Source organism: Acromyrmex echinatior, chromosome 18 (genome assembly GCF_024713525.1).
Source record: "Acromyrmex echinatior isolate Ae372 chromosome 18, ASM2471352v2, whole genome shotgun sequence".
Classification (NCBI taxonomy): Eukaryota; Metazoa; Arthropoda; class Insecta; order Hymenoptera; family Formicidae; genus Acromyrmex; species Acromyrmex echinatior.
The window spans coordinates 7,993,851-8,016,121 of NC_141869.1; the positions used below are offsets into that span (position 1 = coordinate 7,993,851).

The 22,271-nt window shown below is 32.4% G+C and overlaps 1 protein-coding gene across 6 annotated transcripts in view; it reads right to left on the reverse strand.

Annotated features, from left to right (window-relative positions):
• The window catches only part of form3 (FH2 domain-containing protein formin 3), a 43,140-nt gene that overhangs the window by 7,379 nt on the left and 13,490 nt on the right, over nucleotides 1–22,271 (reverse strand). For 3 of the 6 annotated variants that reach the window (XM_087415428.1, XM_087415426.1, XM_087415429.1), the window contains exons 2-22: nucleotides 21,837–21,930; nucleotides 20,904–21,019; nucleotides 19,609–19,768; nucleotides 18,202–18,235; nucleotides 16,755–16,896; nucleotides 12,650–12,829; nucleotides 9,529–9,915; nucleotides 8,260–8,451; nucleotides 8,105–8,166; nucleotides 5,827–6,015; nucleotides 5,572–5,743; nucleotides 5,384–5,491; nucleotides 5,193–5,263; nucleotides 4,997–5,123; nucleotides 4,641–4,899; nucleotides 4,269–4,384; nucleotides 2,531–2,675; nucleotides 1,364–1,495; nucleotides 1,133–1,283; nucleotides 223–350; nucleotides 2–142 (exon numbers count right to left, since the gene is read on the reverse strand). In XM_087415428.1, the coding sequence (XP_087271554.1) occupies nucleotides 2–142; nucleotides 223–350; nucleotides 1,133–1,283; nucleotides 1,364–1,495; nucleotides 2,531–2,675; nucleotides 4,269–4,384; nucleotides 4,641–4,899; nucleotides 4,997–5,123; nucleotides 5,193–5,263; nucleotides 5,384–5,491; nucleotides 5,572–5,743; nucleotides 5,827–6,015; nucleotides 8,105–8,166; nucleotides 8,260–8,451; nucleotides 9,529–9,915; nucleotides 12,650–12,829; nucleotides 16,755–16,896; nucleotides 18,202–18,235; nucleotides 19,609–19,768; nucleotides 20,904–21,019; nucleotides 21,837–21,903 (3,079 nt within the window). In that variant the 5' untranslated portion in view covers nucleotides 21,904–21,930. Of the gene's footprint in view, nucleotide 1; nucleotides 143–222; nucleotides 351–1,132; nucleotides 1,284–1,363; nucleotides 1,496–2,530; nucleotides 2,676–4,268; nucleotides 4,385–4,640; nucleotides 4,900–4,996; nucleotides 5,124–5,192; nucleotides 5,264–5,383; nucleotides 5,492–5,571; nucleotides 5,744–5,826; nucleotides 6,016–8,104; nucleotides 8,167–8,259; nucleotides 8,452–9,528; nucleotides 9,916–12,303; nucleotides 12,488–12,649; nucleotides 15,033–16,754; nucleotides 16,897–18,201; nucleotides 18,236–19,608; nucleotides 19,769–20,903; nucleotides 21,020–21,836; nucleotides 21,931–22,271 lie in introns of those variants that run through there. The other 3 variants (XM_087415427.1, XM_087415430.1, XM_011053816.2) reach the window with 3 other exon arrangements.

The following is a 22,271-nucleotide window of genomic DNA, read 5'->3' on the forward strand; positions in this document are numbered from 1 at the left end:
CCTTCAATTGCTTCCATTGTGCGCATCACATCTGTTTTTTCGACGGATGGTCGCCAGTCGTACACTTTGGAAGAACTTCTTTCTTCGAGCATAATTTGATCTTCCCCTGAGGTGTTCATTGGGAAGCTCTTGCCTTCGCTTTCTATAATCGCATACGTCGAATGTTAAAAATCTTAGCTTAAAAAAGTTATTTCGATACTTACGAAAAATAAGATTGCTAACCTGAGTCTTCAAAGGATCGTCGGTTCGCTTGATGCAATTGTTTCGTTCTTCTCTGAAGTTGTTCGTCCGCACGATCCTCCTTCTCGTTCTCCGACAGCCATTCCTCGATTTTTTGTCGCCAGGCTTTCCTGATTTCCATAAAAGATAAATTAATTGAATTTTACAGAGAATTTCTTTTCTCTATTAAATTTTTTTTTTGATAATTATCCAGGAGACGCTCCTCACCTTCAATTTCAATGAAATTATGTTCATTCGCATTTTTGCGAATGAAACAAAAGAATCTGGCAATAAAATCTTGTGCTCAGTCCCTCGAAGTAAAATATATTAATTGATCATTAAAGTTTCTTTTCTGAGTTGCTAAAGTTAACTATTATTAAGTTAGGAAATCTGTCATATCGATGTCATAAAGGAAATTATATAAATTTGTTTTATAAACACAAATTGGTATATAGTATGATTAGTAAATAAAAAATGGAAGACCTTTGCGCTACTTTAGTATCTAGGGTAGAGTTACCACTATGAATGCTTCGAAGCATTGCAAAAATTGCAAAATGATAGAGGACTTTTCGGCTCAATTTAGTCCGCTCTATCTGTACACGAAATATTTTGTGGTTATTCTGGGATACACTCTGTATAACTGCTGCGTAATCTATTGGCAGTAATCATTACACGTATTAATACTCCAGCGGTGTAATACCTACCGTGTGATTCGCCAGTATTATTATTACACGAGCAGTAATATCCTCAGTAATACACACACTCGACAGTCTGTCGAGTCGATTTTCAATAAAGGTACCATTTTTTATTCTTCCTTAGATTTCCCCTTTATTACGAATACGTAATCATCCAGATATAAGAGCGGAATTCAAAGACTGTTGAATTGATACAAATTACGTCGTCATTAACTTACCCAGTTGGCTTCGCTTCCTCTTCCTGCAAGAATGGTTTACTTTCCGCAAGAGGAGCTGGCGAACTCGGTCGTTCCCGATCTCCTGAAAAATCGGCGTTTAGCAGGTCCCCTCTTCGCGATTGCCCTCGAGCTCTTCGCGCCCACGATCGATCTTTAATATTTTTCAAAGAAAATTTAGTTTCGTTTTACAATAACAGCTGTAGTGTTGGCATATTAAATATTATTAAGTACCTAAACTCCCCCATGATTTTCTTTCTCGCGTATTATCCTGTCCAGACGTTCGTAAGAAATCCATCAGATTTCCGTCATCCTCACAGGGTATTCTACTTCTGCGCCGACGAAGCGTGCCATTAGGCGTGATATCTGTCAAATAAAATATTATGATAATATATTGCGATTATAATTTTATTATTAGTTGCAAACAACTCAGTAATAGAGTAAATATTGACAATAGGGCTCAGCTTCAATAACCTTAACCTTTATATATATATATATATATATATATATATATATATATTATTAAGGATACTCTCCTGAACACTATTCCAAAGATATTAATCACTTGTTCTCCATTAAAATATTATTAACAAAAAAATTGACAATATAAATGTTTTTAATATCTTATAGGACTATACATGATGACACAAACTATAGAAATCAATGCCTTAAACGATCTAATTAGATCTTAAATGCTTGTATGATTTTGTGAGAATTTATATACTACGTAGTCTTTTGAAACGTAGTCGAAATGATTTTTCGGTTATACAGCTCCGGAGGAGCTCCTCATCCTGATGAAAGGAATCACAAGAAACGTTGGTATTAGAATCACGATACAACCCCTTAAACCCTCTTTAGCTCTTTTGTTAGTAACTTTGTAGTAAACAATGGGCAATGGTTAAAATTTGTGGAATGTTATTCAGGAGAGTGTCCTTGTCAAACCAGCAAACGAGAATGGATTGAAATGAATTGAAATGGATTCAGATTTTCAGAAATATTGATTCACGAATGTTAAAATGAATGCTTTTCAATCCTAAATGCATTTTTATTCATTTATAGGAATTGGAGCATGCCTTTCAATCTAAAAATAATATTAGCGTTTTCTGTATATCGTGAATACTATTCAAAATTTTGAATAGGAAATGCAGTTTTTCATTCAATTGAATCTAATTGAATCCAATTAAATCCAAAAACAAGTATTTGCTATTTTTTTTTTAAAACGCATTCAGATTAGAAAAAAATTTCAATCCATTTTCATTCTCATTTGCTGGGAACGTATGTCAAGATCATTAGATCTAGAATTCCCTATTGTCAACATCGAAAAGATAATGTTTTGAGAGATAATGTTTATTCAAGAGATTTTTAATTTAGCAGCTTTTTTTCAACACGCAAGTTGCATACCTGGTGAGTACGTGTCTTCTTTGATAGACTGATGATCAGAACCGCCGGGGCACGAGCCTAAACGCCGTCGAATGTTCGGTGATCCAATGACGGAGACGTCCTCATCTGAGACATCAATCCCCGTAATACCGCAATTTCTTCTCATCTACAAACATTGTTGAAAACTTTTACCCTCATTTTCTTATGTGGGTCAAGTTTAAAATAAAAAATACATTGCATATATTATACAAAAAGTGTATAATTCATAAAGCTTATTGAAACATTCAATCATGTCACACAGTACGTTTTTATTATACTAAATGATAGTAATGTGTGATAATGATAGTAATGATACTAAAGTGAACTGAGTTCATAAAACCTTATATACGGTCTAATATGGAATGATCTGTATATTAATTAAAGGAGGGTGTTAAAAAAATGTCGATTTTAGTCTCCAAGATACATTTGAATAGAGCTTAAAAAATCATTGTTTGTCTTCAGAGAACAATCATTTGTCCGGGAAGTAATGTAAACAATGCCAGAATTGCTGAAATATAGTAAAAAGTGATACTATTCACGTATACGTTTAATAAATGAAAAATGATGATTTTAGTCAGAAACATAAGTACATTCTACATATAAAAATTGTGGACTACTTTAGCACTTTTCAGGCACCACGTGGAGATACAATCCGCTTAGCATTCCTTGACAGAGATCAAGACTCCATAATTTGTCATGCCTATGGTATTAGCGATTCCAAACCTTCTCTGTTATGCGCGCACGCGTGTATATGTGCGTGCATGATACAGATGAAGTATGAGCGAATTAACATTTCATATGCATTTTCATCAGAATTTAAAGACACTAATAATTATTTTTCTTCAAAATAACAATCGAAGAATGAAGCAAGTTTTCTTGGAATCAAGCTTTACCAAAAAAATCACAAGAATATGTAATGTGAAAACAACATCCCACAACACATTCACCGACCTTATACTCAGGTGTATCGAATAATAGCACCAATATCTTTTTTCGGTTTAGTCAGTAAATATACAAAATATTTTATAGAATTCGAGTATCTAGAAATGTAATTGAGCCAGTATGTCAGATTCACATACTATCGAAAAAATTAATATTTAAACAAGATTTTCTTCTATATTACAATGTATCTTTATGTTCAGAAATAATTTATGAGTTTTGATCTTGTGTGGCACTTTTGAGAAAAAGAATGGTATCATCAATTTCAGCTTAAGTTAAGTTCTCATTTTCATCTTACGTAATGTTAACGTTTCTATCGTTTTCAGACTTTTCATTACACATCTTTTTTCTTTTTATATTTTTTGTTATAGTGGAGAGTCTATTTGCTAAATTATCTCTTTTAGTTACTGAATCGTAAAAAGATTCCTAAAAAGCCAATGAAATAATCATTTTATTCATAATTTTTCCTTTATTAACCGTAAATGATATTATTTTTTACTATATTTAAACAATTCTAACAATGTTTCTATCACTTTTCGGACAAACGATTGTTACTTTTTATTTTTTGAGAACTCAAGCAATAATTTTTCCAGGTCTGTTCAGGTGCATCATAGGGATGAAAATCGATACTTTTTTACTCTTTCCTTTTATAATTCATAAAAGATACTATTTTTTATGTCTCGAAATATTTATTTCGATTTTATTTAATGTGATTATTTTTTCAAGCATGTTAGATTACAAGTAAGTGCTAAGTAAATAGTAAATAAATAACAGACTTTACCTTGGCCTCGCTGCGGCTATAATTTCTTTGAGGTAAACCGGTGTGGAGATCGAAAAGCCCATGATCCATCAAGTTAGATTCAGATTCCGAGACCGGCATCTCCGCTTGATTGTTCACTACGTATTTAACGAATACAAATCTTAAGGCAATTACAAACTTGTGTATCATATCATTGTTACATATCAATTCAATAATATGATATGAGACAATGTAACATAATGATATTATATGGTGCAACAGTGTTTGGTATATAGAATTTCGATTTATGAAAAAACAATCAATGCTTAAAAATTAAAATCGAAATGTGAAAATTGCACTAGTTTTTGTAAAAATATAATATAGCATCACTCTGATTTTTATAAAGATACACACACTTACGCAGTCGTTTTCTCGCCAGCAATTGCTCTTCGCGCTGTTTGCGACGCGCCAGGACTTGCTCCTCTTGGATGCGTCGTCTTTCATTCTCCGTGATCGCCTGATTGAATTTCTGGTAGAATTGATGGAATATTCTGAAGCACTCTTCAATTTTAAATGTGTTCATGTCTTCGCAGAAGAATTCCGCAAGCGATCGTCTCACACCCTCGAGCTCCTCCATATCTCTCTTCAACTGCGCCATTTCTCGCTCGGCCATCTAAATTTCAAGTAAGAGTTTCATTCGCTTACTGTACTTTCTAAAAAATGTTATCTCATTGTATAATATCTGTGATATTAAACGTTATATTCGTTACTTGAAGAAATTGTGCCATCTGTTCCTGTATGTCGTTTTCGGTCGAAGAGAACTGGATCTGACTCTTGATTTTTATTATCTTCGTATCCAAGCTATTAAATTCGTTAGTCAGTTGTTCAATCGTCGTCCTTATAGAAAAAAATTTACTGTGAAGATATTTCTTTCATTATTATTATACAAATAGTAATAACTCTTACTTTGTTGCTGCTTCAAGAGCAGTTATATTCTTCGCAAAGCTTAGTAAATTCTTTCGCTTTCTCTCGGCTTGCTAAAATATAAGTAATTTTAATTAAGAAAATACACGATTTCCTGAATTTTGAAACAGTATACAATATGTGTTCTATTTTGCTTAAATAAAACTCTTATAATTAAATAATCAATGTTTTACCAACGCTACATAGTGTATCAGATTCATTCCTGGCTTATTCGCACGAATTTCCGTTAGCTTCTGCAAAGAGGAGAGCTTCACACCCGCCGCATTGCCAGCATAGCCGCCCTATAAAAGCGACAAATGACTTTCACTTACTCATATTGACACATTTTCCAGAATTCAATCAGTCGATGACAAATACATACTGAGTTGAGGAAGTTACCAGCGATTAAAACCATGTACAGCACCTCCTGCAGAAGCTTGTTCGTCATGAGATCCTCACCGGCAAGTATCATTGAATTGATGCTTAGCTCCAAGTAGCTCATATTCGCGGCAAATTCTTCCTTCAGTAGCATACACTCGATGCGTAATTTATAACTAACATATCGATAGTATCATTATTTAATCTTAATAATAGGAAAAACATTAATTTTTCTTTTTAAATGAACACAACGAATTACTTTGGCACTTGAATAAGCTGCAGAAAGAACTTCTCAGCGTTGCCAAGTTTTGATTTGTCGCCATCGAAGCTCTTGAGCATCTCAAGTTCGTCTACTTCTGGCAATATTTTCAACAGACCACGTAGCTTCTCTGCACCAATATCATCGTGACCTCCTTCCTTGATCAGTTGGATTATATTTTCGTTCGAACTGAATAATGAATGTACATGTACGTATGAATAATAATATTCAACAAATAAAAAAAATTGTTTGCATATAAAAATTGTCTGCACCAAATAAAATAATTATAAGTCCTTTTGTTCAGCGAATATATAAAATACTGATATAAAAATATCAGTAAAAACCCTATAGCACATACAATTTTTCTACTATTGAAATATTTAGCAAACTTCATTTACAATAGAAGTATCTGTTTTATTTTTTTTTTTAATTTTTACATCACAAGATGGTTTAAAGTTTTCCTCTTCTTTTCTCTCAACTATGTGAGGAAAAATGCATAACATCATACACAACACACGAATTTAATTTAAATTCTGATTTACAATTTTACAATTGAAATGTAGGCTATAAATTTCTTCAAAAAGTTTTCGTAAGCGATCTTAATTTGTGATTTCATAATAAAACTACCATACGCATAATAAAATTTATTTGCATTTATGTAAGATCTACGAGAAAAATTCACTAGATATCATATTTAGATTTTATTAAAGTAAGGATAAAAGTTTACGTTTAGGAGAGCTTCCCCAATGACCTTGTCCTTGACATATATTATCTTGAACGACTTCCAAGATTTCAGCCATTGCTCGTTAAAAAGTTATTAACAAAATAAATTTAAGAAATAGCGTTTTCTTCTATTACATAAAACAAAAATTTTCTGTTTTAAAATAAATTTTTTGTTTCAAAAATAAAAATTGTCTTTGAAAACATTACTTTTTAACATAAATTTTACTTTTAAAGCAGAGAATTTATGATTTTGTAACGACTTCACGAGATCCATCTCACATCCCTTTCCTGCCTAGGGACATACAATTTTCCATGCGAAGCAAAGTCCATCCCACTTCCTTCCCATCCTCCCCTCCTCTCTGCTGAAGGGCGTGCGACTTTACATGTGAAGCGAAGCCCACCCCACCCCTGCTCAGAGGCATTCGATCTTCTAGACAGAGAGGGTGTAATGCAGATTGCAGATCTCTAGGTAGGAGAAGAGAAAGTGGAGTAGACCTTGCTTCACGTGGAAAGTCGTGTGTCCTTAGGAGATGGAATCCTTGGTAAGGGAGGATTGAGATGGAGTGGAACTTGCTTCGCGAAGAAAGTCGCGCGCCTTTAGGCAGGGAGGAGGTGGGTTAGATCTCGCTTTGCATGAAAAGAAGTACGATCTGAGGCAGGGAGCAGGTAGAGTAAACTTTGCTTCGCATGAAAAATTGTACGCATCGTGGCAGAAGATTGAGGTGAATCTCGCTTCACGTGGGAAGTTGTACTTCTTTAAATTACCAACCCCATATCTTTTCTCCTACTTAAAGTCGTTTGATTTTTTTAGCCCTGCAAAGCGGGGAAATAATTACCAATTTTGATTGTTGATAATTTTTTAATGTATAACGAGCAATGGCTGCTGATGTGCTACAATGTTTTGAATATCAGACACGAAAAAGAGAATCACCAGAGGAACACAAAATATAGGTTTTATTAATGTTACCGAAACCTCGTTGACTAGTGTGAAATAATGAACAGTAATACTTTTTAGTGCTTCTAACAATTTTTAATAATCATTTCCTTATGCAGAATATTAGTTAATATTTTTGTCATCCTTAAGTTGCGTTCAAAAATCCTATTAGCATTATTTGTGTTATTTTATCTTTATTTTATGTTCAATGAACGATAAAGATAGAATGACTCGAATAATTTTTTGATAGCGCCCTACTGAAAAAAATCATGTCACAACGTTACATGATGAAATCATATAATTAAAACATGTAAATCACATAACGGATTGTTCCAAATAATTTTTCCAAGTAATTTTTTAAAATAATGTAATTTAAAAAATCACATGATATTGGAAATAATTTTATCCATCATGTGATTTTATAATTATTGAATGTTAAAGAACTGAATGATAGAAATAAAAGAAAAAAGAACATATTGCCATGTGACTTTTCAAAATACGTAATTTTAAAGTCAGGTACTGATTTGGAACAATCTGTTACGTGATTTACATGTTTTAATTTCATGATTTCATTATGCAATTGTGTGATTTTTTTCAGTAGGGTGTCTCTTCTTATCATACCTTCTAAATTGTTTCAGGAAAATGCTAACGTTCAAGCTCCTCTTTCCGTCGAGTAACGCGATCTAAATTAAAAAGAAAACAATTGAAAGTATAACATATAGTATAAGATTCGTTATTCTTTACTGCAAAGCAAAATAACATTAAAGAAGAATAACCTCCGTCGGTTCACGACGACGTCGTTCAATATCGACTCCGGTGCCGTACGAGGTTGAGTAATTCGCTGGTAGTACCATTGGTGGCACTTGTTGACAGAATAAACCTTCCATCTCAGCCCAGTCTAGATCTGACATCGTGGAATTTTGGTAATCGTTCGCGACGAGGGACCAAATATTCCGTTTGCCAATCACCTACGATCAATGTGTTTGCTGTTATCTAAACAAATTATCTAGATAATTATTTATTGAAATGAAAAATATGTATTATCTCTATTATCTCCATTATCTTTAATTTAGATAAAAGAAATATTATATCTTTTTCAAATTATCTTAATATGTAGCATATATCTCTCAGTATAAGATTTAAAAACATCTTTCTTATAAGCCGGATGTTTTTATTATTATTTAATGTTCTCAGAATCGGGATTCGTAATTCTGTCCATCATTTAAAAAAGGAAATACTTTCAACTGAAATAATTTTATATTTAAAAGTTAAATCTAAAGAATTACGACATTCTTTCACTAATTATTAGTGATTGCGACAAATATTACTGCTGCCATTGAATTGGGAGTATGTCTACATAGAATTCGAAAGATCCGGATTCGAATCACGGTTGAATATTCTTCGCAATAAGTTATTCATAGTTTTTAAGATGCTTGTTAGTAATAAGTTATTAAAAAGTATCCTTCTATTGTATAAGATGCTTATTAGTATCAATATTATTAAATTGTCAATCTAATAACATTAATACTAATATATGATATTATTATTCTAATTCTATAATTCTAATCTGTAGACACGGTAGTGTCTCGGCGCTTATATTATACCTATAGTTTAATACTTTTGTGACACTATTAAAATTAAAGGAGTTAATTAGTGCCTGCGCGCCTCTTTATCATTACATTTGCTATATGCACATTTCTGAGATTGTTTGTCGCGCTCTTTAGTTATGAGCGTCCGACATCTCAATAACATGCAAACAGCAAGAGGGCAGTGGACGTGAATCGCGAAATTTGACCGAAAATTTGCAAATAAAGTCCAGCACTAATCTAATATATCAGCTGTCGAGGATTTAAATAATCCACATAGTATGTAATATCATAGTAATATTATATAATTACCAGAAATATATATATTACAATATAATATATAATATTATATTCTAATATATATATTATTTCTTGTAATTATGCAATATTACTGTGATATTATTGTTATTATGTGCTATATGGATTATTTAAATCCTCGATAACTCTCTTCTTAAATACCTTATGATTAGGTATCTTATTCCAGTTAATAGTCTTCATCTTTGTTTTAGGGGTAGGTATTTCTTGTTGCGGCAGCAATCTGGCGTGATTACTGGGTAACTCAGGAGTAGATGCGCGTGTAACAGGAGACACGTGTAGGGATGGCGGCATCATTGTCTCCATCGATGCATCAGACATAGCGACATTCACGAAAAGCAGCGGCGGAGGTGGCGGTGGCAGGACAAAACTGTTACCGCTCGGTAAAGTTGATGGACTTGGCGTCACCGGGATCGGAGGTGGCGGTGGTGGTGGTAAAGGTGCTGTTGAATTGTTACTCGTCGACAATGATGTTTTTCGCGACGTTCCGCACATCTGATCGGGACCGCGACAATGACAGCATAGATTCATCTGTTCGAATTTCGCAAATATCAACAAAAGACAAAATAATGCCAAAATTCAATAAATATCGTTAAATTATTAAATATATATTTTTTATTTATTCTGTAGTCGATCATACGAAGATAAATATATTTTATGTGATAAGAAGTATATTTTTATAAAGCATAAACTTGAAAAAATCCGTGCAGAGAAATCTCATAATATTTTTTAAATGTACATAGAATATTATTTGGTACAAAGTTGGCTAACAGGTACGCATGAAAGATGACGTGATTGAATAGACTCCACTGACTTATTTAAAAAAATGACGCGAAGTGAAGATATTCAAGTTTGCGTACACATAAATTTCTGTACATATGAATGGAGTATCTAGATATGTCTGTAAGAAAGATTGCAAGAAAGTTACAATTGACCACATTCATTGTTTCGAGAATGTTTGAAACGATATTTTGAAATGATTTCCAGAACATTAGACTATTGATCGCAGGTCTGGATTTGGAAGAAAAAGCCCATCTTGAGCAACGGCAGCATATCTTGAGAAACGGATTGTTTAGGAAATATTCCAATTTATCTTTGCGTGATGTGGCAAAAAAAGTAGTATAAAGTAGATGTACAAATACAAAAAAGTAAAATATGTACAAATTGTAATATACTCCCTCTACTATTTTTGTCACATCATGCTATGATAAATTGGGATTTTCTCTGAATAGCTAAACAATAGCTTTGTTTCTCTGTTTCAGGGCATAGTTTTTTCTCTCAGATCCAGGCCTGCGATCAATGTTCGGTTTAACGTCTGAAAATTGTTTCAAGACATCTGTAACAGCGATCAATTGTAAATTTGCGGCAATCTTTCTTACAGACATAAATCGATACTCCATTCGTGTATGTGTGTGCAATCAATTTATAAACATCTTTACTTCGCGCCATTTTTCCAATTAAGTAATGTAAGATTTATTTTGACTACACGCCATCTTTCACGCATACCTGTTATTGTAGCTTAATTTTGTACCAAATATGAATATTTTATAATTCTATGTACATTTGACAAAATATTATAAACATTTCTCTATGTATGAATTTTTTCGAGTCCATGATTTAGATATCTATATTAGAGTCATGCCATAAATTTTGTTCGTTAATGAAATAATTTTATAATTACAATAAAATAAAATAAAATGAAATATATATATTCGTTTTATTTTAATTACTTGCAAAATAAAAATAAATATAACTATTAAAAATGTTTATATTAAGAAATTAAGAATTTTCAACAACTTTAAATATGATTACAAGTAAAGGTATAAATGCCTTTTTTGATCAAACTGGACCTTAGATGGTTAAATAATTCGATTTGAATTTATATACTCCATATATATAATCTTTATTGTTCATCGAAATGATTTTTCGATCTTAAAACCCAACTGAACTAGTAATATCACAAATTAAATTGATTAGCAATTTAATAATTTGATGCTCACAGACGCTTAGAAAGATCTTAACTTGATGCTAAATAAAACACACACCCATCCACGCACATGCATACACACACCCGCGCGCGCAATACGTATTAAAATCAATAAATAATCCTACTGCAAAAAGTATTACTTTGGTTAGGGATCGAACTCGAATCTCTTGTATGCCATGCAAGAGTCTTGACCATTAGACTACCGAAATCTTAGTATTCTTCAATAAGTAGTATGTACAACGCCTTTTTAGGCGATGAAATAAACATATCTATCTATAGACATAAAGAAAAGAATATATCTTTGCAAATTTCTTTAAACAGTCGGGTCATACTTTCACAACACGTAAAATCTTAATGAGTATTGACGCTGTCTTTACCAAATTTTTTTAGAGTTTTCCTATTTTAATATAAGTTTCTTTTCAAGTTTCAATAAAATCCTTTTCTTTAAAATTTAAACAAAAATTATTTTAAATCTCATCGGAATATTGAAGCTTTGTAGACTCTAATGTAAACAGCATCAAGATTTTGCATGCTACGAGAATTTGAAGAAATATTTATGAAGTTAAAAGATAAACATTTTTTAAAAGTAGAAATATATATATATATATATATATATATATATATATATATATAGTAAATACACATATTGTTCTATTTTTATTTTAAAATAAATTCATTTTTTATAGGAACAGAATTTATGGCACAATCATATTCCATATATATTTTTTCCATTTACACTTGGTACGTGATTAGTTGATACGCGCAATGTCTTTAGATTTATCATATCTTTTACTTTGTAAAATCGCATGATTGACGAAAATGATGGATAAGTCATTATTGATAAACGCGTATGAATTTCTTCTTTTGTGGTTTGGTGTTTTCATTTAAATATAGTCAGAAAATAGTACATGATGGATGTTACATTAGCTTACGTTAGCAAGGTTGACATTGACGACGATCCCTACGAGTACAGTAATTGCGAAATTTAAGCAGATCAGATGTAACGCACGTAACAGTGGCTCTTTCCGTCAACAGATATGTCGCCATCAAAGTCATAAATTATGACTTGTAATTGGCAAAGGTCCGAGAAAAACGGATAGTCAGTTTATCGACTTCTTCTTATGTAGAAGAATAGTGTATAATCTTTCTTGTATAATCACACTAATTCCCAAAAACAATTAGAAGAACATTGCGTAAGTTATAATTTCTATTTTATGAAATAATTTTGCGAATTTCTTTTCTTTTTTTTTTCGAAAAAACATAAATGCGGACATTTACTTGAAGACTAGGCGATCTCAATAACTTGGTGGCGTCCTCGCGACTCTCCAGCAACGTGGCTCGGTGCACTAAGGTTTCTGCGATGTCCCATGCCAGATCACTGGCGGCGTCTTTCGGATCTAATCGCAGCAGATGCTGCAAGACACTCAAAAAGGGTATCTCTTGTGGAGTGTCTGCGACCTATAAATGTGCTGTATTTTATTAGGCATCTCTTATTCGCAGCACTCGACGTGCTTGTCTCAATTAGAAGGCTTTAAATAGCTTTTTTATTAACTTTTACAACTATATAATATAGCTTTATACATTCGTACTTAAATGACAAGAAAATTTAAGAGTCTATATGAATTTGAGCTGGACTCGATTATATAACATAAAATTTCGTTACAGCAGCTTCAATATGGAAATATATAAAAATTATCCATATAAATTTCTTATATATTTTATTCTGTTATTCTTTAATTGAAAATATTTTTACATTTATCTTATTCAATTCAAGTATGCATATTATATCAATATCTTGTCTTAGTAGTTATTACGTCATTAAATATGTAACTTCAAATTTTTGACGCCTAAATTTAATATATGAAATAGAATTGTTTCCTTTTCTGTGAAAGAAAAGCTGGAGTTTGTTTACGCAAATATTGTAAACAATATCATACATTACTGAAACAAAATGTAAGAAATCAATTTTAAAATACAATATTTTAATAATTATAAAAAATTTATATATATTTTTCTTATATATTTATTTTAAAAAGAATCTAAAATTTTTATTGTAAAATTCTCTTATTTTCATTTGGAACTGATAAAGTAAAATATTAAATTGGTTACAGAACGCAAAGGATGAACAGATAAAAATTAATGATATAATGTGACGCATTTATTTTTAAGGGAAAAAAGCAAAAAGAGCAAAAATGTCTCGCAAAAAATTAACTCTTCCAAAATTAATCTTCTGTCTATGTACAGGAATACAACCCATCCCAAGACATTTATTAAGCTGACAGCCTGTAAAGATTGCAGCACAATCGAATAAAACTTACACAGAAATTTAGCTTTTTTGTTGTTAATTTATATTACTAAATTCCCGATTATATTGCTCCAGGCAATTCGAAGAAGGGAGAATCCCATTGACCATGGTTCAATTCGACACGCACAATTGAACACGTGAATTGGACAAGACGTGAAAAATAATGTATATCTTAGAGTAAACTATATATACATAACGTCATGTTTAGATTGCTTATAAACAAATTATTAAAAATTCATTATAACATTTCGGAAGTCAACACATTAAAACACAGAAAATGAGCCTAAATTTACAAACGGATACACAATTTCTTGACCATGCTTATACTGCAGTTTTCAAAACTATCTAGTATAAATTTGTTTATGACTAAAAACATTGCTCTTCGTTAGTTATGTACCAGCGATGACACGTAGCGTTAATATTGTTTTAGTAACCGACATGTATGCTACATTCGTGAAATGAGACGCCTCGCATAACTGACACAATTATTCATTTGTTTAATATTTGATGAAAAATGTTTGCATATTATTCATTTCAACTTTACAATATACATTGATGACTATCAAGAGTGATTGTTTAAAACTGTTTGCAATTTGGTGAGTAATTACCCGTTCTCTCGTTTCTGCACATATAATATTACCATAGACCGTTATTGCTTAACTCGCAATATTATTATAGCCTATCTTGTAAAGCTTTCTTTGTTTTATTGGATTAACTAACCATGATGGAACATAAGGAAATATTACAATAAGGCAGATGGTCGGCATCAGGATTGCACAGATTGCAAGTGTTATATTTATTTAATTTATTTCGTTGAAAATGACTTGAATTAAGTCAAAACGCGTACGAAATTGTATAGATGTTGAGATTGAAGAGATATTATATATAATATATCTACTATTATATTAGCGCATTAACTATAATCGCGTTGATTTCCTATGTAATTTGTACTTTAATTTGTTAAATATTGAGGAGTTTGATATCATTGTAAATGTAATATAAATTGCCAAACGCGCTTTCTTATCAACTAATTCAATACAGAAGTATAAAGAAGAAATAGAGAGAAGGAAAAAAAAATTTTAAAAGAAATATATTTTAATATACACACATTTATTTGTCATGTATTTGTCATGTAGCATGTACAATATAATCTAAACCATAGACTATTAATTCACATTCTATAATAGAATTTTTATCATAAATTTTGTGCAACATGTAGCATCGCGTTTATTAGTAATACAATTTTGTCTTGAAAATGATACAAAATATTAAAATTTTTCTAACACTGTGTGTATATTGACACAGTTCAGTATACATTCACGTAGCATGAGGCAAGATTATGGTTGCGGTTGTCAATCGCAATTTCTACATGAGACATAAATCCTACGACGATCCCAATGTCCAGGTACTTGTACGCTGTTGATGTCAGGGTAAACCTTCTTCCCAACATGTGAAAAGTATATCGAAATTTTGAAGCTGTAGAACAAAAAGTGCAAGTAGACCTTAAAAGAAAAATACATAACGTATAAAATGTAATAAGCAAAATTTTATAAAATTGAACAAACTTACTGTTTTTTTTACGCTTCATTCTGTTGAATTACAACGGCGTAATAATTCACGCGTCGTACATTTTCTCTCGAACTTAGCAATAGCTATTCGTCGAATTCTATTTGAGCGACTGATGCTCTAACATTGTCAAAACTCCTTTTTTAAGTTTGTATCCGATTATTACTTTTTCAGTGACGTATGTAATGTGAAATTTACTTATTTTCACTTAAATATTTGAGTTAATTTTCAATGTAACTACTGCTAAGCCTACGTCAAACTATACAATGACACATATCATAAGAACGCTCTAATCATATCAAATCTTTTTTTTTATCTAATTGTAAGGGATCGGCACCCACAACAACAATAAAATCTATCTGTTCCCATGCTTCCTTTTTAAAATATTTTAGCTTAGCTTTACGATTGCGATAAAATCGTCCTTCGGAAACATGTTGATACATGTGAAAAAACATGTTAAAACATATTCAGACACGTTAAAACACATTAAAACGTGCAGCAAATCAAATGATGCATCCTCCATTCATAATAAGAAAAGATTTTTTGGGATACATTCTGTCACTAGTCAATCAGACAGTTCAGAATGATAAAATGGAGCTAGCAGAGCATGATCTGATATCGCAAGCTGCACTGTTAAATACGTGAGGAGAGTTTATCATATGGGAACAATGTTATCGCGAAATAAGAAAATTAATTCCCAAATGAGGGAGTAAAGCGTTTTTTTTTTTCAATTATAATTTTGTCGTGTGTATTCCGGAATATGATGCAGCAATACATATTTTAGCATTAAAACTGAATTAAGTAATTGTATAGAATAAATAACGCTCACAATTTTAAGAGTAACACTTAAGTTAAGTCTCAAGTTGAGGATAACGCTCAAATTCAGCGTTTGAAATAACTCTAAATGGAATGTAAACATTCAAATTTTTAGAGTTTTTCATAAGGGAAGTGACACTGTATCCGAGGATGATTACACGCTATGAACGTGTGGCAGCGGTTCTTCATCCGAAAAATCTAGAAACGCGGTAGTGGCTCAGCGCTAAGCACGCGCAGCAATATTGCCGTGATTACAGATTTCCTTGTCCATTTTAATTTCAATATGGCGACTAACGCTGAAAGTAAAATGGATAAAGAGATCTGTAATTTTTTTTATTTTTTTCAGCTTTGAAATAAAATACATCAGCGACAAGTACATTAGCATGTATGTAAATACATTTTAATCATGGAAAAGGAATTTTTATTCTGTGAAACCACTACGAAGAAATTCAACAGGAACGAAAACGTCAAAGACGCTAGTTTTATCGATAATACATCTAGCAATAACCCCTTAACATATCACAAATAGCATTTATAAGAAAAATTTTGGAATTTTTCTATTCGATAATTTTTTATTTATGATTTTTTAGCCTGTGATATGTTTGCACCCCTACACAGACAGAAGATTAAACGCAAATATTAATTATAAATATTAGCGAAAGCTGGGCAATAAGAAAAACGCCATAAGTTGCTCACTTGACCAAGGATGGCGTAAAAGACGTCTACGTGAGAGGAGAGATCAATCCCGGGCGGTCCGTGATTCGTGAGCTCCTCATCGGCCTCTTGCTGATAGTCAAAGGCATTCAGCTGTACCCTCACATCCGACGCATGACTTTTCCTGAAAAAATAATCGCCATTATCTTGATCCATGGACTTGAAACATGGATCTTTAAACTCTCATGTATATCGCTTTCCTTTTTATTTTCGGCTTGCTCTATTTGAGCATTCTTTGGAGATTCAATTCTCAGTTCGATTTTTCCTTCACATTTCATATTTTTTAAGTAATTTTGTTTTTATTTAATTTCAAATAAACAATGCGACCAATTTGTGAGTTCTAAGAATTCCCGTTCAACAATTTATCGCTTCATTGTATATTTTAATAACAATATTTTCCGCATCAACATCTAGGCCTTTTATTGCATATTTCACACAATTGTTGTTATTATATGACAATTACAGTTTGCTTTAAAAACATGGCTGTTTTCGGCTTTTAACTTTTGATAAACGGAATTATGTTTGCCATAATTTACATTTTTTTTTTAGAAACATTATCTGCACTATAATATATGTAAGCGCTAATTTGACTCATTCTCAGATTGGCAGCAACGATTATTTTTTTAATGCATTGAAATATATCAAGAGATGTCTCGTTGGGAATTCTTTATAAAAATCTAATAACTTTTGGCAAATCCCATTTCTTTCATGAAAATACTGAATCGAATATGGAAATGTTTTTATGTTATCAACATTCGATGCATCTGAATATACTACAAAATAACAAACCTTTCTCAAATCTGATACAATTTTCTTTTGTAAAAAAGACCCTAAAACATGTAATTGCTGAAGCTTTAGTGTACATGTCATTTAGCAATAATTTGGTTATCGGGAATAATTTTATTGATATTTTTGACAAGGCAGTCCAAACTATTGTAACTTAAACTATGCTTAACATTATGGAAACAGGAAAACAATTGCTATTTTCACAATTGATCAAAGTCTCTTCTTTCGAAGTATTTTTGATGAAAAAGTTGTCCTCTTGTGATCTTTTTTATTAACTCTACAGTTTCTTATATTTAGCAGAATTTGCGTAGATCTAAAATATTGAAATAGATCTAAAATATCGTCCCATATTATTGAATAAATATTAGTATATGTATTGAATGAGTGAAATCTTTCTGGGGGGACCCTCAAATGCAAGCTTTTGATGCTGTGAAGCTTTGCTTAATGACATCGCTTATGCTTTTGTGCCCGGACTTTGAGTTACCGTTCGTCTTACAAACTGAGTTCGATCGGAACAATATTTTTTCGCTACTTGTTCCATAAAAGAATAATTTAAAATTCTGTTTTTGTCTTAAATAGAGTGGAAATAGGGACATTGGTGCCTTAATAAGTTAATACTACAAATACGTCGCAGTATACTCACCGCAGTTCGTTCAGGATCGGCAGTAGCTTGAGACCTGCAATAGGAATCACAGTTGTGTATCAATACTGTATCCAATCGACGTAATAACGAATTCAACCTGTTTTATCTCATAAATCTTGCGTTTCATATGTACTAGGTCTTGAGATGTGAAAGCGAAAAAGTAAAATATAGAGATAAAGTATCAAAAAAACTTTTCAAAGAAAATAGTAAAAAACCGTTTAAATTGCGAAACAATAAATTAAACGGTCATATTTTTCATATTAAATCCTCTCATTCACTTTTCATTCATAATGGCGATCGTAGCTTAAAGAACATAGCATGACTGCTCTCTGTGCATTCTTCTTCTTCTTCTTCTTCTTCGCAGATCGATACAGCCAGATCACATCATATAAGAGATACAAAGATTAAAAGTGATGCAACGTCCGCGAAAATGGCAAAGCCCGCTTGAACTCGGGGCGCCTGCATCTACGGCGTCGTCACGCCGCGTCAGAACGAATCAACGGGTCGTCCAAAACCGCCGAACGGCTATGTTTCAATGCTCAGTCAAAATCGACAATATTTTCAAAAATATAATATAGCTTGTAGTCCCCAAGTCAAGACGCGTCCGCCGCGGACGAATGGTTCTTCAGAACTGTGCTCTCTGTGTCAAAAATCCAGAATTTTCATCCAAAAATCAAATTTTATCTGATTGCTACCTCTCGGGAGGCAATGGCAAATCTTCAAGAGTATAAAATCCTGAAAAATCGGGCAAATGAGAGTGTAACGCAGTTGTTGGAGCGTGATAAAATAATACTGTTAATTAGTGCAGTAATTGATCGTATATATTTCCATAAAATACTCTTCAAGAATAGCTTTGCTTGCACAAGAAAAGATTCAGTACCAACTTCACGACGCGAAACATGTTGGTATTCATAGTCAATTCTTACATTTAAGACTGTCTTAAGTATGTATAAGTCAATTCGAGGACTGTATTAGCATCTTAAGACATTATTTAAGACGGTTTTAAAATAAGAACGGACTATGAATACCGTTTCATGTTTCGCGTTTCATAGTTGATAGCCCTTGAATCCTATTGATGATACGCAGAGCAAAAGTAGGCGTGGTTTGACCGAACTACATTAGGCCTATTCTTTTTGGTTAAACTTTTGCAGCAGTTCATCTTTCTTCCTCTTCTTTTCTCTTGGAGGAAAAAGGAAGAAAGATGAACTGATGAAAAAATTCAGTCAAAAAGAACAGGCCTAACGTAATCCTTCCACAGTATAGTGATGTGCCAATGACACATAAATCGTGTATATGTATGTACATAAATCTGTTAAGTCGATAAAACAGACAACTTTAGTATAGACAATTAACTTAAGATCCCTTTAATGATATTCGCAAAGATTTGTGCCGTTCTTTTTCACTTACCGATGAATTCGTTGCGAATACGTATGCGGTCCTTGAGCACCGGCGTCGATATGACCAAACAATTTATGAACGCTAACAGTGCCGTCTGGTAATCCTCGGACGTTGCTTTTTGCAGCTCGTCAACCACGACTCGCAATCGATAACGCTCGCCCTTCCGCTCCTACATTTGAACATACGTAGATCAGTAACAGCTATACCTATACAAATATCGATAAAATGTTCAAAATATTGTATGAGTACACCTTGTATATGTATATCACGAAAATCGCGAGCAGTATACATCTTCGCCGACAGTAGAGAGCTGCGGCGGAAATTTAGGAAGCGTTTATATTGGCCGTAATCATATGCCATAATCTGTAGAGAAGAATTGATTAATCACGAGTATTTCCCTCTCATTTCTCTGAAAGAAGGGAATACTTGAAGGTGATTGGTCAATTTTTACAAATTATGGCATACGGTTACGACCAATATAAACTCTCCCTTATTATTCGTTAACAAGAATCATCTGGCAGAGAATATGAGAAGTGCAGTATTTCGCCTGTAAAGTAAGCTCCAAAATTAGGCTCCAAGGTGAAAATTGAACTGTTTTTCAAAACAAAATTTTGTTTAAAAATTAATTCAGGGACGACCTAGAATTTCTGGAAAAATTAAAATTTTGCGGAACATATATGGAACATTCTTAGAATATTTAATGATATTTAAATGAAATTTTTAACTGATATTTAGCGTTAACTGAGAATAAACATGGAACAATACAAAGTTTTTATTTATCAAGTTGAATACTATTTTTTTATGATAAAGACGTAATGAGGTTTTGGTAGTGATAAAAATATTTGGAGATTTCATGCAAAAAACGCGAACAGACCTATTGCGGTGTGTTTCGTTCTTTTATTTGTCGAAGGGACCTTGAACCATGACTTTTACCTAAGCGTGACACACGATTACTGTATAATGCGGCAGTTATACAGCTAGCTTCTTCTGAAATGCCGTGCTTTGTGGCAACACTTTTTGCATGACAATTTATCGCGATCACTTTAGCATTCGGTTACATTCTTGTCGTTCAAACGTACAATTTATAAAAGTTATATAATTTTCACCAAATTGGCGAAATATTCGCAGACAATAAGCGCATTCAGCGGACTCAATAGTTGAGTGAACGCTTGCTATTATTGGTGTATTCTTTTAGATCATCCAATCGGAATTTTAGATCTAGAAGAATAGCATCAATAGCAGCGAGCGCTCACTCAACTGTTGAGTCCGCTGAACGCAGTCAATGTACTTTCAAAAACGGTTACCTGATACGTGTGAAGAGTATCAATAGCTCTCTGCCTGCCATCTTGGCTATAAACACACAGCGCTGATAGCAGCTCCACGACTTGCTTCTTCACGGATGGGCACGCTGTCTCCAACGCTGCAATATAATGGTGGAATATAGGATGATCAAGAAAATACTAACGCTATTTGTTCTACCCTTGTTTGTCTAATGAATGATGAAGAATGTCAGTACTGACGAGAAACTATTATAAAGACTGTCGACCTTGGGCAAATTTTCGTGATTATCAATGGAGTCCCGAAGGCCCGGGAATAATTGAAGAACGAAGACATTATCAACAATTAATAAAAATTTACGATTAATATAAATATTTCGATAATTTATTATTAAATTCGTTTTTTATTATATAAATGCTGTATAAATAAGTACGCATACTTTTAATATTATAATTTTTCATATATTGCCGAAAAATTATTATACAATTTTTTCTCTAATTATCATCTCTATTAATAAAAAAAAAATCAAATCGAATGATAACATTAAAATCAATTTTTAATCAAAATCGAGTATTATTAAGTTTTAAACATATTAGGTGTTGGAATTAATTCGTAGCGTTTTACAAGTGGTGGAAGTACTTTCATTAATGTATTTTTTAATGCTCATGTGAAATAAATAACATTCTTTCATTAAAAACGCTACGAATTAATTCCAACACCTAATATATACATGTCAATGAAACTAATAAATCATGAAATTAATACCGTATTATCAGTTTCTTACTCTTAATCACTTAAATTTTAACAGCGAATTTCTATAAGTGCCGACCGTCTTTAATAGTATCTTGTCGGTGCATATAGTTATAGCGTCTTTCCACGTTTTCCCGATCGCATCTATAAAGGATCAATACGCGGCATGGAATCTGAGATTATGGAATCGTGAATGTTGGATAAATTACCTGAGGCAAGTTTGACGCAATATTCGGGATTATCTACGATGTAGTCGAGACCAACGTGGGAATCCATATTGGCTGTAGATGCTGCGCTTCCAATCTGTAACAATATAAAAAAGGAAGTCTGTCAACTCTTTATTCCACATCTTTATACAAGATCAGAAGAATCGACCTGTTCTACGAAAATAAAATTATTAATATATATTACGAAAGTAACTTCAACAAACCTTTCATCCTTATTCATAGTCCGTTCTTATTTCAAGATCGTCTTAAGTAATGTCTTAAGATGCTAATATGGCCCTCTGAGATTGGTTCGTGACTTTTTAAGACTACATTTAAGGCGTTCTTGAATATAAGATCTGACTATGAATATTAGCCCTTCTAACGACTATGTTCGGAAATTTTTTTTGAAAAACCTATAATATATATAATGATAGATTT